The sequence below is a fragment of the Notechis scutatus genome, chromosome 9, assembly GCF_049901735.1.
Source record: "Notechis scutatus isolate UNSWTSFEM ecotype Mainland chromosome 9, rNotScu1.2, whole genome shotgun sequence".
Lineage (NCBI taxonomy): Eukaryota > Metazoa > Chordata > Lepidosauria > Squamata > Elapidae > Notechis > Notechis scutatus.
In genome coordinates, this window is record NC_142017.1 from 10,142,292 (window position 1) to 10,160,081 (window position 17,790).

The 17,790-nt window shown below is 41.8% G+C and overlaps 1 protein-coding gene across 1 annotated transcript in view; it reads right to left on the reverse strand.

Annotated features, from left to right (window-relative positions):
• The window catches only part of RHPN2 (rhophilin Rho GTPase binding protein 2), a 44,592-nt gene extending 30,122 nt beyond the window's left edge, over positions 1-14,470 (reverse strand). The window contains exon 1 of the mRNA XM_026675930.2: positions 14,157-14,470. Coding sequence (XP_026531715.2) covers positions 14,157-14,225 — 69 coding nt within the window. The 5' untranslated portion in view covers positions 14,226-14,470. The remainder of the gene's footprint in view (positions 1-14,156) is intronic.
• Positions 14,471-17,790: the final 3,320 nt, after the last annotated feature.

A 17,790-nucleotide genomic window follows, 5' to 3' on the forward strand; every position in this document is an offset into this window, starting at 1 on the left:
TGCTTTTGTATTTTACATTTTATAACACTTTATAACTTAATAAAACCGGATAAGAAATGGCGGAGTTGTTGCAGAAAAATAGTTCTCGGTCTTCTTGAGAAAGAAGATGTGATAAGGGACAGCACCTGAAATCTTGCATCTGTAGCAAGATTAAGTCCAGAGGAGGGAGAATTCCAGATGTTGCGGACCTACTGCTCCCAGCAGCCCCTGCCAGGATGCTGGGAATTGAGGTGTAGCAATTGTCTGAATAGATTCAAAATCAGTCTCCTGTCTTTCTGGAACTTTTTTGGAAGAGTTTCCACAAATGGGTTCTGCAGCAATCACTTAAAATATGTTTGTCAATTTCCTTCCTTTCTGATTTACTTTTTCTCCCAACAGTCAGCTTTTCCAACCAGTCTTGTCATGTCGGCATTTTGCTTCTAGGTGGCTTGTGCGTTTATTCCTAGCACAGATCTTCTGCTCAAATTTCCTATTACTTCCCACTAATATTTCTCTGATGTTGACCATGGAAACACGTGCGTCTGGAGAACTGACATATCCATCACTTGAATGATGGTTTTAAATATGAAGAACTTTTAAGAATTATAATGCTGTTTTCTTTCTTCCCTCCAGATTTTATGGGAACAATAAGCTCCAAATGTCCTGTGGTTTGAGAAGTTGCACTTCAGGTGGTCCCCATTTAACAGCCAGTGACCATTTAAGATACAATGGACTTCCCCAGAGCTACTTAAGTTCTATGGATGTATTATTATTATTATTATTATTATTATTATTATTATTATTATTATTATTATTATTATTATACTTCCTATCTTCTGTAGCAATAGCACTTAGACTTATACACCGCTTCACAGTGCTTTTACAGCCCTCTCTGGGTGGTTTACAGAGTCAGCCTACTGCCCCAACAATCTGGGTCCTCATTTTACCAACCTTGGAAAAATGGAAGGCAGAGTCAACTTTGAGCTTGGTGAGATTCGAACTGCCAAACTGCAGGCAGCCGGCAGTCAGCAGAAGTAGCCTGCATTCTAACCACTGCATTTTAACCACTGTACCACCATGGTTCATTTCTGTCCCCTCTTATTGGTATCATCATTATGATCATTATTACTCTCCTGCTTTGCACATACACTGGGAGCATTTGCGCCGGAGACAAATTTCTTGTGTGCTGAATTAAACTTGGCCAATAAAGTATTCTATTTTCTTATGACCCATTTTCGAAGTTCCACCAGCCACGCTCACATACCCCTGCACATGCTGTCCTTGATGGAAGATATCATGCTGTCTCACAAGGATTGGGTTTTCACATCTCATGAAACCAAGATGAATTTCATCATTTGGCACCGAATTATAAGCTACCATTGGCTGAATCTACTCCTTGTGTTGTGCCATAAACATGGTGCACAAAGTGCAACAGCTGGCACATCACAATGATGCCAGCACCAACAAAACCATGATGAGGCGAAGCTAATGGTAGCTCCATTGCCAGCAAACTGGCCCATCCAATCCAGTCTTCAAGATCTGGAAACCGTCAAAGTCCTCATATGTAATTTAGGATGACAGAGGTTGAATCTGTGAGGCTCTTTAAACAAGCCACATCCTGAAAACTGACCTGTGGGTTGTGGTCCTTCAAAAGGAAGTGTTGCCTTCAAATGACCCGGTGTTTCTTTTCATTCAAGAGATGCTATCAAACCACACTGGCATACCACAAATCACCTTTGATTGTGTTTTTCATCAACCAGAGTAGAAACAGATCAAAACAGCAGATAGTTGACCTTAAAATAAAATAAAAAACCCCTGTCCAAATGTAAAGCTGTCATCTTGGTATGTGAAAATATTTCACTTTTATGGCATGTTTCAATCCACAAACAGGAATTCCAAGCATTTTTCTCCCCTAGCCCAGGATATCTGGATATCTGAAAGCCTAAAGACCCTTACAAAAACATTATAATGACCAAAGTTGTTGGGAGGGATTTCCTTAAGTTTCTTTTAGAAACCCTTGCTTAGGTCAAAAGCCTCATCTTCATTCATGACAAGATCTCACACAAAGGAAATTAGAAAAAGGTTGCACTTCTGCTGTGTGTGTTTCTTTTTTCTTTTCTTAAAAAAAGAAGAAACTGTTTTATTTTGTGGCTACTCTCTTACTGAAAGATAAGAAATTCAAATATGACTAGGACTGCAGAACAGGTTAAACAGTTTGCTTAACTGGAACAAACATCCTATTAAGGGCAGTAAAGCTTCAAAATCGAGGAAAGATCAAAAGCCAAGGCCATCAAAACTGGCAGACCCAGCTAATTCCTCAAAACCTGGTTCCAAATATCTAAAAAATCTGCCGCAAAGAAGGAGGGAATCAACCTATTCTCCAAAGCACCTGAAGGCAGGACAAGAAGCCAGGAACGGAAACCAATCAAGGAGAGAAGCAACCTAGGAGTAAAGAGAATTTTTCTGACAGTGACAACAATTAACCAGCTCAATGGCTTTCTCCAGAAGTTGTGGGTGCTCCATCACTGGAGCAGAGGTGGGTATTCAGCAGGTTCTGACCAGTTCTGGAGAACCGGTAGCAGAAATTTTGTGTAGTTCGGAGAACCGGCAAATCCCACCTCTGACTGGCCCCGCCCCCATCTATTCTCCACCTCCCGAGTCCCAGCTGATTGGCTGGGTCTCCTTTGGTTGCCCTGCACAGGAGAACAGAGCTGGAAAGCAGGTTAGTGGGGTGGGGAGGGAATGGAGATTTTGCAGTAACCTTCCCACACCATGCCCACCAAGCCACGCCCACAGAACCGGTAGTAAAAAAATTGGAATCCCACCACTGTATTACTTGCATGGCTGAAATACAGACAGCAGATCAAGCTGTTGTTTTGTGGTTACCTCTTTTCCGTTCAAAGCAGGGGAGGGTAAAATAAAAAGTTGGCTTAAAAAAAAGATTTTATGGAAAGCACAGATGTCCCTTGAGGTACCTTTGAGAAAAGAATGGTGTTCTGCTTGCATGGAGGCTGGTGAAAGAGAGAGAGTTAATGTCTCCATTGGAAGTTAATGACTTGCATCGGGAGCATAGTAAAAAGAAAGCTGGGCAAATATTAACCAGTATATAAAAGGAGACTTCCTGTCCTCCTCCTTAAAATGTCTCTTGGAATAAAGGCTATCCGGTGTCTTAAAGGCCTGAAGAATAAGATACGAGTCTGACATGACAATCTTATTTCTAAGAAATGAACAATAGAAGCAAGAAAGCTAATATGTTGCCTGGCTAGCCATAAATACTTGCCTCCCATTTGAATAAAGCCCAATTTATTTTTTCTTTCTTTTTTGGGGGTGGGATGGAAGTGGGGACAAAGGTCCATGTTGCAGACTTGCATTCAGAAACCAGTCAAGCTGTTGTCTGTAAGACTTCAGAAATAAAAATAGCTCGGTATCGAAATCTCTATAGAGCCCCAATCAATATTCACAGTTAGCAACTGAACTAAATCTTTACGCAATCAAGGCGCCAGCAACCCACTTTTTAAAACTTCTATTCATTTTTATTTTATAGTTTACAATAATTCCATCTTTCATTTCAATCCTGTGTCAACTGGGTACATATATCTTGCACTTACAATTATAATTAATACTTCACTTACCAATATAACAATAATCACATTTTCTTATAGCTATTATTTAATATATCTATTATTTTTTTTTGAACAATCTTATTTTATTGCTCTATATATTCATCTGGTCCATTTTAATTTATTTTATTTTCCAACCATTGATAAAATAAATCTCATATCATAAACAATATTCTGTTTCTTCTTTTTCTTTGATTACCAATGTTAACCTATTCGTTTCTGCACATTCAAATATTTTCTGAATTACTTTTCCCTTTACTGGTATCTTATAACTTTTCCAATTCTGAGCAAATACAATTCTGGCTGCTCCACTTTTTAAAACTTCTGATAATGAAACCATTGGGGGGAAAAATGGAGAACTGGGATCTCCTTCACACAATTGGACTGATTGATTCTATTGAAATGTTGATTGATGGAACCCAGGACTGAGGGAAATGCAGAATATACTCCATTAGGGTGTGTTTTGCAACAGATATGCCAACAGAAAGAAAAATTAGCCTTTCAATGAATGCAGATCTCAATTTAAAAAAAACTTCCTAATGTATTATACTGAAAGAATGGAGATGTTTATGGCGTACCTCAATAGAAAACTTTCCTAATGCATCATATTGGAAGAACGGAGAGTTTGTGGCCTGCCTAAGATCTATTTACATGGAGTATGCTACTTCTCAAGAAACCTGATTTCATTTCCCTAGAGCTGCCATCACTGAATACTTGTTACATTTTATTATTGATTATATATTGTAGAAACAATTACTGTTCCTTTAACAAATGGGCACAACATTTTGAGGACACAGGGCTGCACCTAACCTTTGAATCAAATATTGAAGAATTTGGCGGAGCAAAGACAAACACGAAGCCGTATGGAATGAAATGCAGCAAGGTATTAATTAAATATAGCCAAGAGGATTATTTATCAAGTGTTCCCTCCTTGCCGCATTAAAAATAAGAATCTGGGCGGCATCTCTAGAGACTCCAGTGGAGCTGCATGCAATTCTGGGGCCGCAGCCTGCGCACCACAGGCTTAATATTGAATTTGAGTGCAACAATTACAGAAGAAATTTCCCATCTCTGAGACCTTTTGTCTTCCACTGCTTTAACAATCCAACCCATTTGGTTTAAAGGCTGTCTGGAATAACCAAAACTTTTGTGCAATCTGTCCTCAGCAGTTGAAAGAGGCCTTTAATTGCCAGGGAACTGTCAATCAAGCCTCAGTAAAGTCCTGTACTTAAGCAAGAAAAACCAAAACTACACATACAGACTGGGTGAAACCAGGCTCAATAGCAGTAACTGTGGGAGGGATCCTGGAGTCTTAGTGGACAACCAGTTCGATACGAGCCAGCAGTGTGCAGTGGCAACCAAAAAAGCTAATGCAATCCTAAGTTGCATTAACAGAGGGATACAATCGAGATCAAGTGAGGTACGAATACCACTCTATAAAGCCTTAGTAAGACCACACCTAGAGTACTGGTCACCACACTATAAAAAAGATGTTGAGACTCTACAAAAAGTACAGAGAAGAGAAACCAGGATGATTAGGGGACTGGAGACTAAAACATAGGAAGAACGGTTGCAGGAACTGGGCCTGGCTAGTCTAGTGAAGGGAAGGACCAGGGAAGACAGGATAGCAGTCTTCCAGTATTTGAGGGGCTTCCAGAGAGAGGAGGGGGTCAAGCTATTTTCTAAAGCGCCTGAAGGCCAGACAAGGAACAATGGATGGAAACTGACCAAGGAGAGATTCAACCTGGAAATAAGGAAAAACTTTCTGACAGTGAGAACAATCAACCCATGTTACAGAAGTTGCCCTCGGAAGTTGTGGGAGCATCATCACATGAGACTTTCAAGAAGAGATTAGACTGCCATTTGTCAGAAATGGTGTAGGGTCTCCCACTTGGGTGTGGGGGGGTTGGACTAGATGACCTACAAGGTCCCTTCTAACTCTGACTATCTGTGTGTATCTCAGTGGGCATTTTGGAGTGTTCAGTGGCTCATATATTTGTCACAAGGTACATTTGCTATCCTGGACCAAGAGATGTCATTGCTTCAGCTTTGAAGAGGAGGAAGCTCCCCAAATGTAAGCAACATACACAAGCAATATTTTAAAACATCAGGGAAACAAGATTATCGAGGTCTTTGGTGCTCCCTGAACTTGGTGGTCTTCTTGCAGACGTTTCATTACCACACTAGGTAACATCAACAAATAGGATTAGGGCCATTCTTTCCACACAGGTTCCATACACATAACATATACAGTCTAGGTATTATTTGAAATTTTAAACTCAAGAATAAGGCTAATACAAATAGATCTAGAGCTGCCCAGCCGTGATATTATTTGAGGGAGGAAAATGGATATTGTTGCAATAACCAAGCAGACGGGAAATACCTTCAGCTAGTTCAGCTAGTTGAATGTCAATTTGCTTTTTCCGTAAACAGTTCTGAATTCCGAAATCAGATCTCCTGAGTGACAGAAATACATTTTCCAAAGGTTCAACTGTTCTGTAGAAAAAGTTATTTGGGCTTGACGCCAGCAGGAATTGTGTATGTGTGCATGGGTGTCATTTCAGCTGTTGTTGTGCGTTTCAAGTGATAAGCCAACAACACGGAGCATAGCCTACATTGGGCTCACTGCAAGATAAGGCAAAACTGAAGGTGGAGTTGGCCCTGTGATTTCCATGACTTCTGAAATGCCACCAGTGTTATTGTCTCCCCACCAAAGCAAACAAAAGATTGAAAAAACACTAATTGCTTCTCTGAGCACAATCGACTACTTAGAAAACACTAACACAGTCTATTCACTTTTTTTGCTTGCAAAAGGGAGGATCTCTCACATTCTTCTCAAGCCCCTGGATTTACATACTTCACCACTCAAAATCTTCAAACAAGGTCTGGCAGTTCTCTGTCAAGAAACATTCTTCTACTTGTTGGCCTACATTATTAAATCAAGCAAGTGGATTAGATGGACCCCCTTCTATTCTGTCATTCACTATTCTGACATTACACTAACCCAGCTCTGGGTCAATAGGCTGGATTTGCAAAGCTAAGCCAAAGAAACCAAAGGAACCATTATTTAATGTGTGTTAACTGAATCCAACCTGTGTTTATATCAACTTGCAAATTCAATAGAGCAGAACAGGACTTTCTCTGAAGAGCAGAATTGGGGGAGGAAAAATGAGAAAGGACTGTATTTTTCATGCTTAGTGAACCATATTAATCCTATATCTGTCTCTTAAAGACTAAAAGATGATAAGATCTGGGGAAGGCTGACATAGAAGAAACACTCATAAAGGAAGCTCCTATAGCCTAAAGCAGCATTTGTCAACTTGGCAACTTTAAGGTGTATGAAGGTCAACTTCCAGAATTCCTCAGTCCTCTCTCCCCCCCTCCCCCCACTAATGGCTGGAGAATTCTGGGAGTTGAAGTCCACACATCTTAATTTTGCCAAGTTTGAGAAAGGCTGCCCTGAAGATTCATGAAGCTAACTTCAAACAGTTCCTTCTTCACCCAGCTCTTTAATAATTTGTATGTATAACTCACTGCCACAAAAGGAAGGAGTAGCTGCCATCTAAATAAAAATCAGAAATAGTCAAAGGATTATAGGTCATCTAATGGTCATCAACCAGGACATAAAGCAATTTATACAATTGGAAATCTGTTGTAGTATTTTACAGATGAAAAGCCATGTTTTATCTAAAGCTGTCTAATTAATCTCTGAGCTGAACTGAAGAAGCTTCTTGGATAAGAACTGAAACATTTTTCAAGAAAACACCAAGAAAATCCTTTTGGAAAGGAAAAAAAAAGGCACCTTTGGGACTGTATCAAACACAAGTGACTGGTAATGAACAAAACAGCTTTTTCTTCCTGTTATAGAATATTATAACAAGTTGTCAGCTTTGCCCATTTGAGCTCCACAAAAGCAAATTTTTTGTTTACGTTTGTGAAATGATTCCTTCCTTCCACGTTTCCTCTCTCTCTTTTCAATTTCAGGCTGATATAGGAAATCCAACTGTACCTTCTCTTTGCAATGCAAGTTTGCCTTTGAAAATGTTGTCTCTGGCCAACCTCAGAAACCCTATTAGCACTGCCCTCACCCAGCTTAAGCCAATGCAAAAGGGCCAGGAAATTACAAAGACACAAGCACATGTCTTGGAAATGGAAATAAGAATCAGGGATGCTGAGATGAGGGGAAAAATTAGAATCTTACCAAACCACTAATGGCTTTTGCAATGACGTGATTCTAAGACCCATCCATGCAGGCAGAAAGAAAGAAAAAATAAGGCAGATAGCTCATCAATAGAATCAGGTATTCCAGGGGTCCCCAACCACCGGTCCGTGGACCGGTACCGGTCCGTGGAACAAGTCCTACCGGGCCGCTGGCTTGCTGGCGCCGCCATCTTGTTTTGATGAAAAAGTGCTTCCGGTGGGCTTTTCCGGGTAGAAAGCTCACCGGAAGCACTTTTTCATCAAAACAAGATGGCGGCGCCCAGCTGATGTCGGTACCGGGCCGCGCCATAAAAAAGGTTGGGGATACCGGGCCGCGGCGTAAAAAAGGTTGGGGATCACTGAGGTATTCTATTCACTAGAAGAGAAATAAGAAAGTAAAAAAAGAATAAGAGCCAAGGGTGCCCTGAAGGGATGGGCTATTTCTTATCTTATCTGCATACATTTGCTTTGTAAAAAAAATGGGCTATAAATATTTCTACTGCCCTTGTTTGCCAAAGTCAATCTTTCTCTTTCCCATCTTACTGTACGCCTAGGGCTGGGTTCTTAATCATCAAGTGAACAACCTGCAACATTTTCTGGCACATTTGGCTAAGACGCTCCTGCAGCCCTGTCACAGGAGCGTGACTAATGCCTTAGCTATCTGCTTTATGAAGGGGAGTAGGAATGATAAGGTAAATTTAAACTTTCCACCACTGGAAACCTGCCTCTACGTTAATCAGCCTTTAAGTATGTTTATTTATCCATGAAATATATAGAGCCACCCGTCTCACAAAAAAAGTGACGCAGGGTGCAACAAGACTATAAAGCAATTAACAGGTTAAAAAAAGCTATTGTTGAAACATTTAAAAATCACAAAGGCTAAGAGAGAACAGCAGATGTTAACAACAATGGAGATACCTCAGTATTTCCAGGAGACCCTGGAGCCCTGAAGCTTGATGGCACAACCAGATTTTGAGGGACTTCCAGAAAACCAAAAGGGATAGAGGCAGTTTTACCTCAGGGCTGGGTGTGTTCATGCTTGTCATAATCTTTCCCCTTGGAGGGACCAACTGGGTACTTTCTGAAGTTTGGGAAGGATTGAGAAGCATAGGAGAAATGTGACCCTATGATCCCTAGTCAACCTCTATGGAGAAGATACTTCCTCCCAATGTTTTCCTTCTCCATTAGATGCCTTTGACACCCCAATCCTTTTGAACCCATCACCCCCCATAAAGGGGTGGCAAAAGAAGAAGAGGGCAATCACAGCAGCAGAATTGAAGCTCCACATCTTTTGTGCTTGCCCCAACCTAGCCCAAACAACATACAAAATGGTGGGGCATTGATTGCACCTCTGTAACCATTGTTGTGTCTTACGCTTTTTGACAATCCATACAATGGGTTAGTGGTGCATATGCAGGGGTCTTCAAACTTGGCAGCTTTAAGACTTGTGGACTTCAAGTCCCAGAACTCCTCCTCCAGTCATGTTAGCTAAGAAATTCTGGGAGTTGAAGTCCACAAGTCTTAAACTTGCCAAGTTTGAAGACCCTTGCCATATAATTTCTCTCCCTCCTTCATTTTTGGACCCAAACGAACTTCTAATCAAAGAGAAAAACTCTATACCTCTACTTGTGGAAGAAGTGCGGTGTTTAGAAGACAGGAGGGTGACATATTTTGGTGGTCAGTCGAAAGCTTGAGTTCCTACAGCCCATTGATGCAAACTGTGGTTTGTTTGGTTTTGGCTTAATGAGTTTTACATGGAGCCAGTTATGCTTTAGTCAATAAGCCACGTCAGGCAGATCATGGTTTGGTGCAATATAAGAACCCACTTTAAAGCTGTTCATCATGCGCCTACAGATGCTATATCTGCTTCCAAATAATGGGCTGTACCATGGAAAAACTGTTGTTTACTTCTCCCTCTTTCTCCCTTTCCCTAACGGGGTCCCCAACCGGTCCATCCGTAAAGTCCTACCAGATGCTGGGCGCCGCATCTTTTTGATGAAGTCGGTGCTTCCAAATAATGGGCTGTACCATGGACTTCGAAACATTAAGCGGGGTTGCCCCCCCCCCCCCCCCCCCTTTACTTTTGATGAAAGTGCTTCGGTGAGCTCACGGCTTCTTTTTCAAGGCGCGCCTACCGGGCTGCCAAAAGTTGGGGTCACTGCTCTAAGGAATTAAGGGTAGTTAAAAATAGGATCTCTGATTTAATGTTTTAGCCCCCCTCCCCTCAATGTAAATAAGATGCAGACAGAGGCCGGCTTTGTAGCTGAAGGGACACTGGAACTCTGCTCTTCCAGGTCAAATTCTAATACAGGAAGTCCTCGACTTACAACAGTCCATTTAGTGACCATTGAAAGTTACAACGGCACTGAAAGAAGTAACTTCTTTCCACACTTGTGACTGTTGCAGCATCTCCATGGTCCCATGATCGAAATTCAGAGGCTTGGCAACTGACTCATATTTATGACGGCTGCTGTGTCCTGGGGTTATGTGAGTCTCCCTTTCTGTCAACCAGAATCAAGGAGGTAGCCACATTCCCTTAACAACTTTAGTGATTCACTTAACAACTATGGCAAGGTAGGTCACAAAATGGGGCAAAACTCACTTAACTGTCTGGCTTAGCAACAGAAATTTTGGGCTCAATTGTGGTCATAAGTTGAGGCCTGTGTGTATGTGTGTATGTGTATACACGTATGTATGTACTGTATGAATATGTATATATACACACAAACACACATATACACCCCAGAAGACTGTACTCAGATTCTACAACTTTCATGTGGAAATAACCTTTTCTGCCCTCAAAACAGCTGGGCTCCTGCTTTCTTCTGTTGGCTGCTAAATGCAATGTTACAAGCCACCCTCGTTAGAAAAAAATTATCTGTCCAGAACCACAGTGGACATATAGGCCTTCGGTAGGTTGGTTACACTATTTAAAACTCTACACTTACTTGGATTATCTAAGGCTAAACTTTCACTTCACTCAATCATCATAATTGGGTGGAGAGTTTAGCCAGGCATGTATATATATTTGAGAGAGAGGGAGGGAGGGAGGGAGAGAGATAAGGAAAAAGATACTCTCGCTAATATTTGCACAACTTTCCAATTAAGTTGACACCTGTTGATGCCAGGCGCTCTCAAATGAGCTGCCAACCTGCCAATGTTGCTGAGCAAGTGCCCTAAATTTAACCTGGTAATCTAATACAGGCAGAAACTTTGCCAACTTGTTAGCTCTCACCTGAGGCTAACTCCTCTATTGTCACATTCCTAGCTGGCGGAAAATGCAAAACCCAGATCTGACATACCTTATTAGATTTCCTTCCTTTCGAATACCAACAACAACAAAAACCCAAACCCCCCCCCCCAACAATCCCAAACCCTTCAAACAAACAATGACAATTGCCTTAATCCATAAAGGAGAAAAATCCATCATCAGGAGAATCAATAATTGGAAGAAAAAAACTTGAAGGGAGGAGCTTTAATTAACTTAATTAGGGTTAACCAAGATCGGACAAATATACCTAGCAGTTGTTGAGAAAGGTTGCACATCCTTAAGTGTCGTTTTGGTTGTTTAAAAAACAATTTCCTTTCATTATGGCAGGATATCAACCTTCCATTAGAGTTTTGTAGCTGAAGGAAATACTTCCATACAACTCTGAAGAAAACAACAGCCCTTGTATCATGAGAAGCTGAGCTTAATCTACATGAGTCTTGACTTTTCAAACTTAAGTTTTGGGATGATAACCCATCATTAGAGAGTAAATGTGAAGGATGGGAAGAGAGAGAGAGAGAGAGAGAGATCTGATCATTAACTGATTTCTCATAACTCACTAAGCCTTGATATATCTTGTTTGATTTATGGCTCAAGAAGTTAATTGCACTTGCTTATAATTCTATAATCTTTCAAAATCTAAATTTTAACATTTTAATTCTCATATACTGTTTTATATTTCGGTACTGTACTGTACACCATATACTGATTGAGATAGGTGGTCCAGAAATGCAAAATAATAAACAAACAAACAAACACAAGCCCAGCTAAAGTGGCTTCTTCGACAAATAAACTTTTTCAGGATCCAGTCTGGGACATGTATATTCGCCATCATTGGTAAATCAACTATTATTTTTTATTTATTTTTTTAAAAAATCTTGTTTTTGTACAATGCATGAACCGAAGAGAGAGTCTGTACTGCAATGTTTGAGTTTTGTCAAACACTTGCTCTAAAGCTCTCCCTAATTTTAGTTAGTGGAACAACCCACTGGGTTTGGCCTGAACACTGCAGTTATCAGTGACTGATTTAGTATGACTGATAGTAAGCCAAAGGAACAGAAAGTTCTCCTATCTTTGGGAAATCCGGTGAAGTCAATTGTTTGCAAGGGATTATAATTTTTAAAAGGTCTGCAATTCTTATCTGGAAGTATATGAAAAGTAGGAAGCAGAAGTTGAATATATAACACCACCAAGAGCAGAAAAGGCTTCAGCAGAACACGAAAAATGCATCATACTGCCCCATTTAGACAAGTGGTTATTTCTACCACTTACACAGATGTAGCAGATGCTGGTATATATTAAATGAGCATGCAATGCTACATAATTAAGTTGCACCTCCTAACTGCTATAATGAACACTTCCGTACTTTAAAATAGGATTTTACAAAACTAAAGGTATAACTTTTATAAAGACATTTTTGTATCCTGGACATTTAGACAATCTGTTTTTTGTCTTTGTTTGTTCACATAGCAGACATTTAAAAGTGTGAAGTCACACTCTTACAGCCAAGGGTTAAGCCATTTGATTCTGGGAGCATTACTTCCAAAGACACATGTACACATGTCAAGGAAGGAGTTGATTCTGCTCTAACATGGAGGTGTCCAGCTTGCGATCCACCAACAGATACCCTCCAAATCTGGTAGCCTCAGAAACCCCTTTAAAAGTTGCCCAGAATTCTTTTGTCAAAGACAAAAATGATTCACTTTATTCATGCTCACTGAACATTATCAATCCAATGTCAAGTAAGTTGAATTGTTTGTCTACGTTATGCTGGCCTTTGTCACCTGTAACAAGAGGTTCATGGACATCAAAGCACAATTGTAACCCAGCAGAAATTAAAGGAAGCTAATGAACTTTACCCTTTGGTAGATATTAACCAAACAGTAATTGGGGAACACAAGCCTAGATCTTCCCTTATGGATTCGTACTCCCTAAGACTGAGTTCTCAAGTAAATCTAGCAAGAATTTGAATAAAACAGCATAAAATCAGGCCAGGTTTCCCCTCCCGCACTAAGTTCCCATCAGAGTTTAATGGCCAGAGAATAAACTGGCTATGTTCACTGTTGGGTTATAGAATCAGTCAGTTTTGTGAGTTCATTCAGTACAGGGTTGGGTTGGGTTTTTTTTTTGAGTTCATCCAATATTGTACCTTGAACAAGAAGCTGATAATCAAAGGTTTTGCATTTAATCCCCTGATCAAGGCATGCGCCAAGCATCCTTAACCATGATGGTCTCACAGAAAGCCAAAACCAGACCCCCTTTCCCATAGAAGTCACAAGCCTGGCACCACGCAGGAAAAAAAAATATCTCAGTTTCTTCCAGCAAATTCTACCCACCCCAGATGCCACTCTACCCTACTGCCCAGTTTATTGCCATCCAGAAAGAGATGCCAAGGCGTTGTTGTGCCTGTTTCTGATCCATAAATGTATCCCATAGCATGCACCAGGTGGGGTGGGGGCGAAGGCAACAGGTACCCAAGGAACCAAGTGAATTTCTGGGTGAGGGTCAGTGTCTCCCCCCCCCCACTCCACGCCACCACTCCCTCCCCCAATTCGGTTTTCACCCACCGGGCAGAGTTTACACTCGTTTCGCAGTTTATATAAGGGGAGGGGGGGGAGGGAAACGCAGGACTTTTCCGGAGGCTTTTCACTTCGCCAAGAAGGAAGGGAGGTGGCTGGAAGAAGTGGGGAGGGGCGGGCGCTGGGGAAGGTTTCTCTCTCTCTCCCCGGACCCTCCTCGGAAGGCAAAACTCCAATTCACACACGCACACACCCTGCCCAATCCTCACCTGTCTTTTCCTCCAACTTCACATCAAGGAGGCTCCGAATCGGCGGAGAAAATACCTGTTACGCAGGCGGGATTTATTTTTTTAAACTTAATTTAATTTATTTTTGCTTTGCTTTGCTTTGCTTAACCAGACGAGAACAGAACTAATCGGAGCCGGGGGTGGAGTGGAAGCAAAACTCCCCTCCCTTAAATTCCCGAGGAACCTCGCCAAGAGTCGGTAGACATCCGCTCCCCCCTCTTCCAAGAGAGCAAAGGGGCTCCCGCGCCAGGAGGGACCCCTGTCTGTCCTGCCTCGAGCTCACCTTGCGAAAATAGCAGGAGCCTCTCTGGTCCGCGGCCGGACAGCCGGTGGGCAGCAGCGTCTCCGTCATCTCCAGCCGCTGGTGACCGGGGCCGGGGATGGGGTCGCCCGCTACCTCCGTGGCCAACTCACCAAGTGAGTCCTCGCCTCCACCGCCTCGCTTGAGCGCCCAGGCGCAGCACCAACTGCGGTCTGGCTGCTCTGCAAGCTCCTCCCCTTCTACCTGGGAAACCCGCGGGGAGGGAGTGGAGGAGGAGGAGGAGGAGGAGGAAGCGCTTCCTTGGGCTGGTGCCTCGTGGATTCGGGCCGCGGTCCCGCCCAGCAGCGGCTGTGCAAAGGATCAGAATCAGAGTAGAGCTGGAAGGAAGTCAATCAATCAATCAGAATAGAGCTGGATGGGGCCTTGGAGGTCTTCTAGCCCAACCCCCTGCTTAAGCATCCTTTCAGACAAGTGGCTGATCTCCAGTCTCTTCTTAAAGACCTCCAGGGATGGAGCGCCCACAACTTCTGGAGGCAAGCTGTTCCACTGGTTAATTGTCCTCACTGTCAGGGAGTTTCTCCTTAATTTCAGGTTGTTTCCTCTCTCCTTGATTAGCTTCCATCCATCAAGGAGAGGAGCAACCTGGAATTAAGAGCGGTGAGGTCAACCCAAACTGGGGATGCATTTCTCCCACCCATCCCCAGGCTCCTGGTCAAAGGACGAGCTGCCCAGGACTGCGGGTTTAGCGAGGAACAGAGGTGGTATTCAGCGGGGGTTCTGACCAGTTCTGTTGAACCGGTAGCGGAAATTCGGAGTAGTTTGGAGAACCGCTAAATCCCACCTGACTGGCCCCGCCCCCATTCTATGCTCCGCCTCCTGAGCCCCAGCTGATTGGCTGGGTCTCCTTTTGTTGCCCTGCATAGGAGAACGGAGCTGGAAAGCAGGTTAGTCGGGTGGGGAGGGAATGGGGATTTTGCAGTAATCTTTCCCCTGCCACGCCCACAAAGCCACACCCACAGAACCGGTAGTAAAAAAAATTTGAATCCCACCACTGGCCAGGAAGATCGGTTCCCGGGATCCGTGGCTCTGTACCTAATCGAGAGGCAGATCCTATCCCTACCCTGGAGCAGATCGAAGGGTCAATTGATCCTGCTAAGGGCGGGAATGGGATCTGCTTCTGGATTAGGTCTATCCACTCACCCTTAGGAGGATCCCTAGCTTTGTGTTAAACCTTCGTTTGCTTTAGTTTAACTGTCAGATTCACAGAATAGGCAGGCATAAACCATGGTTTATACATGGGTGGCTTCACTCATTAGAACGATTAGATGACATGCCACTGCTCGTCCTTGATTTACGACCATTTGCTCTGCAACTGTTTGAAGTTACAGTGGTGTAGGAAAAGTGTCTTACAACTGGTCTTCCCCAGTTTCGACCATCATAGCATCCCTACAGTCACCTGATCAAAATTCAGGCGCTTGGCAACCGATGTGTAGTTAGAACAGTTGCAGCATCACAATCTGCCACTTACCTTGCACAGTTTTCGACAAGCAAAGTCAATGCAGATTCACTTAACAACCAGGGCAAAACAGATGCTAAAATCAGATGTGATTCACTTAATAAGCACCTCGCTTAGCAACAAATTTTTTTGATTACGATTGTGGTCATAAGTCAAGGACTACTTGCACTGTAATTCAGCTAGATTTGACCTGAATTGTTGCTTCTCCCAACCTAGCTGATTGGCAAAGTGCACCATAGAGCTAGTTTTCTGACAAATGCATAAAGAGGTGGCCCTTTGTTAGTCTTAAACCACAGCCTTAAGTTTCCTTATCCAATTGGTTTTGTCAGTTGTTTACGTTTGTTTAGAATAAATAATGATAGGAATAGAAATATACAGCTTTTTAAAAAAGTATTGTCTTTCCTTTAATGCCATGCAATGTTTTCTGTGTCTCTGCAGAAAAGGATTTGGTTGCCAAGAAACTGGGTCCCAGTGGAATCTTATCTTTTTGTCCTCTGAGTCTTTCAACCTCTTTTTTGGTCTTTAGTTCTAGTGAGGCATTTTCTTTTTCTTTTCTTTCTTCCTCTTGTCTCTCTTTTGCTATCCAAGGGGAGCATGTGGGTAGGATGGTCCTCTCCTTTGGGAATAATTCTTCAGTGGGGGTAGAGATCTCTTTCTGAAATGCTTTTTCTTTCAAGAACCAGAGAGATTTGGTACAAATCACAGTAGATTTTCCCCATCACCAAACACACACACATACCACATTTCTGGGGCATTCAGGGAAGTTGCCAGTTCGTGGGCATTGCTCACTGTAAAAGTAAAAACAACTGATAGATTGTTTTACAGCCACAAAGCAAAAATGTGGAGTGGCAGGTTTGGAATGCGATTATCGAACTTTTAAGACTGCTATTTTCAATGTGGTCAAATGAATTGTCCCTGAAATACAGGGCAAAGTGAAAAGTTCTTTCTCCATTAGGTGTTTCTCAGGAAAGAGTATCTTTAAACTTTCAGATCCACACTGAAGCGTCCCTGAAGGACTGGAGTTGTTTTGGAATATATAATATGAATTTAAATTAGACAATTATATCATGAGCATACTGTTAATTGTCAACAAAACAATCTATCAACACCTCGCTTGTTTTTCTTGTCAGGATTCAATACAGATACATGTCAATGGGAAAGCAGAATAGTGTTTGAGATTCTCATTTTATGGCTAAGAAGGGTCTTCTTTAAGGCTTTCTGCCTTTAAAATCAAAAGCTTTTATGTTTCGACCAACTGGTTTTACTTCCTTGAATAAAACTATTGATCCTTTTGATAATCTAAAATATGGAATTGTATTTTTATTAGATGTCCTTCCTCTACATGCAACTGATCCCTTTCAAAATGCCCAGAGACCATCTCTGAAAGTATTGTACATATAATATTCCTTCCTCCACATTGAATGACTGCATTAAACCCACATGGGAAGAGAAACAAGAATAAAAACAACAACAAAGAGTTTCAATGCCCAATAAATGTTCTGATCAGATATTAAAAGGAATGTGTATTGAGATGGGATATATTTAATCAACTCAGCTCTAGAGAGGGTGTGTGATGTAAATAATATATATTTATAAAAAATTCAAATGACAAAAGTTTCAAAGGTCAGGCAGAGATATCTTGAACATGTCCAACTTATTCAGCAAAAGGAATGCAAGTGAGTCAGTGAGATTTCCTTTTTTTACTTTTGTCCTCTATTTTGTTTGTGTGTGTGCCAGTGCATTTGTGCATGCGTGTGTGATGATTCTCCTGTGCTTTTGAAAAGCAACTCATTTCCCAGAATAGGAACAAAAAGGAAGAATGCCTCTGAGATGCCTTGAAAGAAGACAAAATCTGTAAACATGCCTTATTTTTGTTTGTTAACTTGTTTCTAAAAAATAAATCACTTAATTATTGAAAGGAAACATTTTAAAATGTGCTACTGTGTTTTAATACTTCCAGTATCTGGAAGGATGGTAGCATGTAAGTTAGATGGTAGCATCTAAGTAAGCTTATTTTTAAAAACTAAGCAGGATCAGGCCTGGTTGTATATTAGTGGGAGACCAGAATCTTGGGTGTGCAGGCAAAGCTGGGAAATTAAAGAAATTGGCAATACAATATACTGACAGTCTATTATGGAA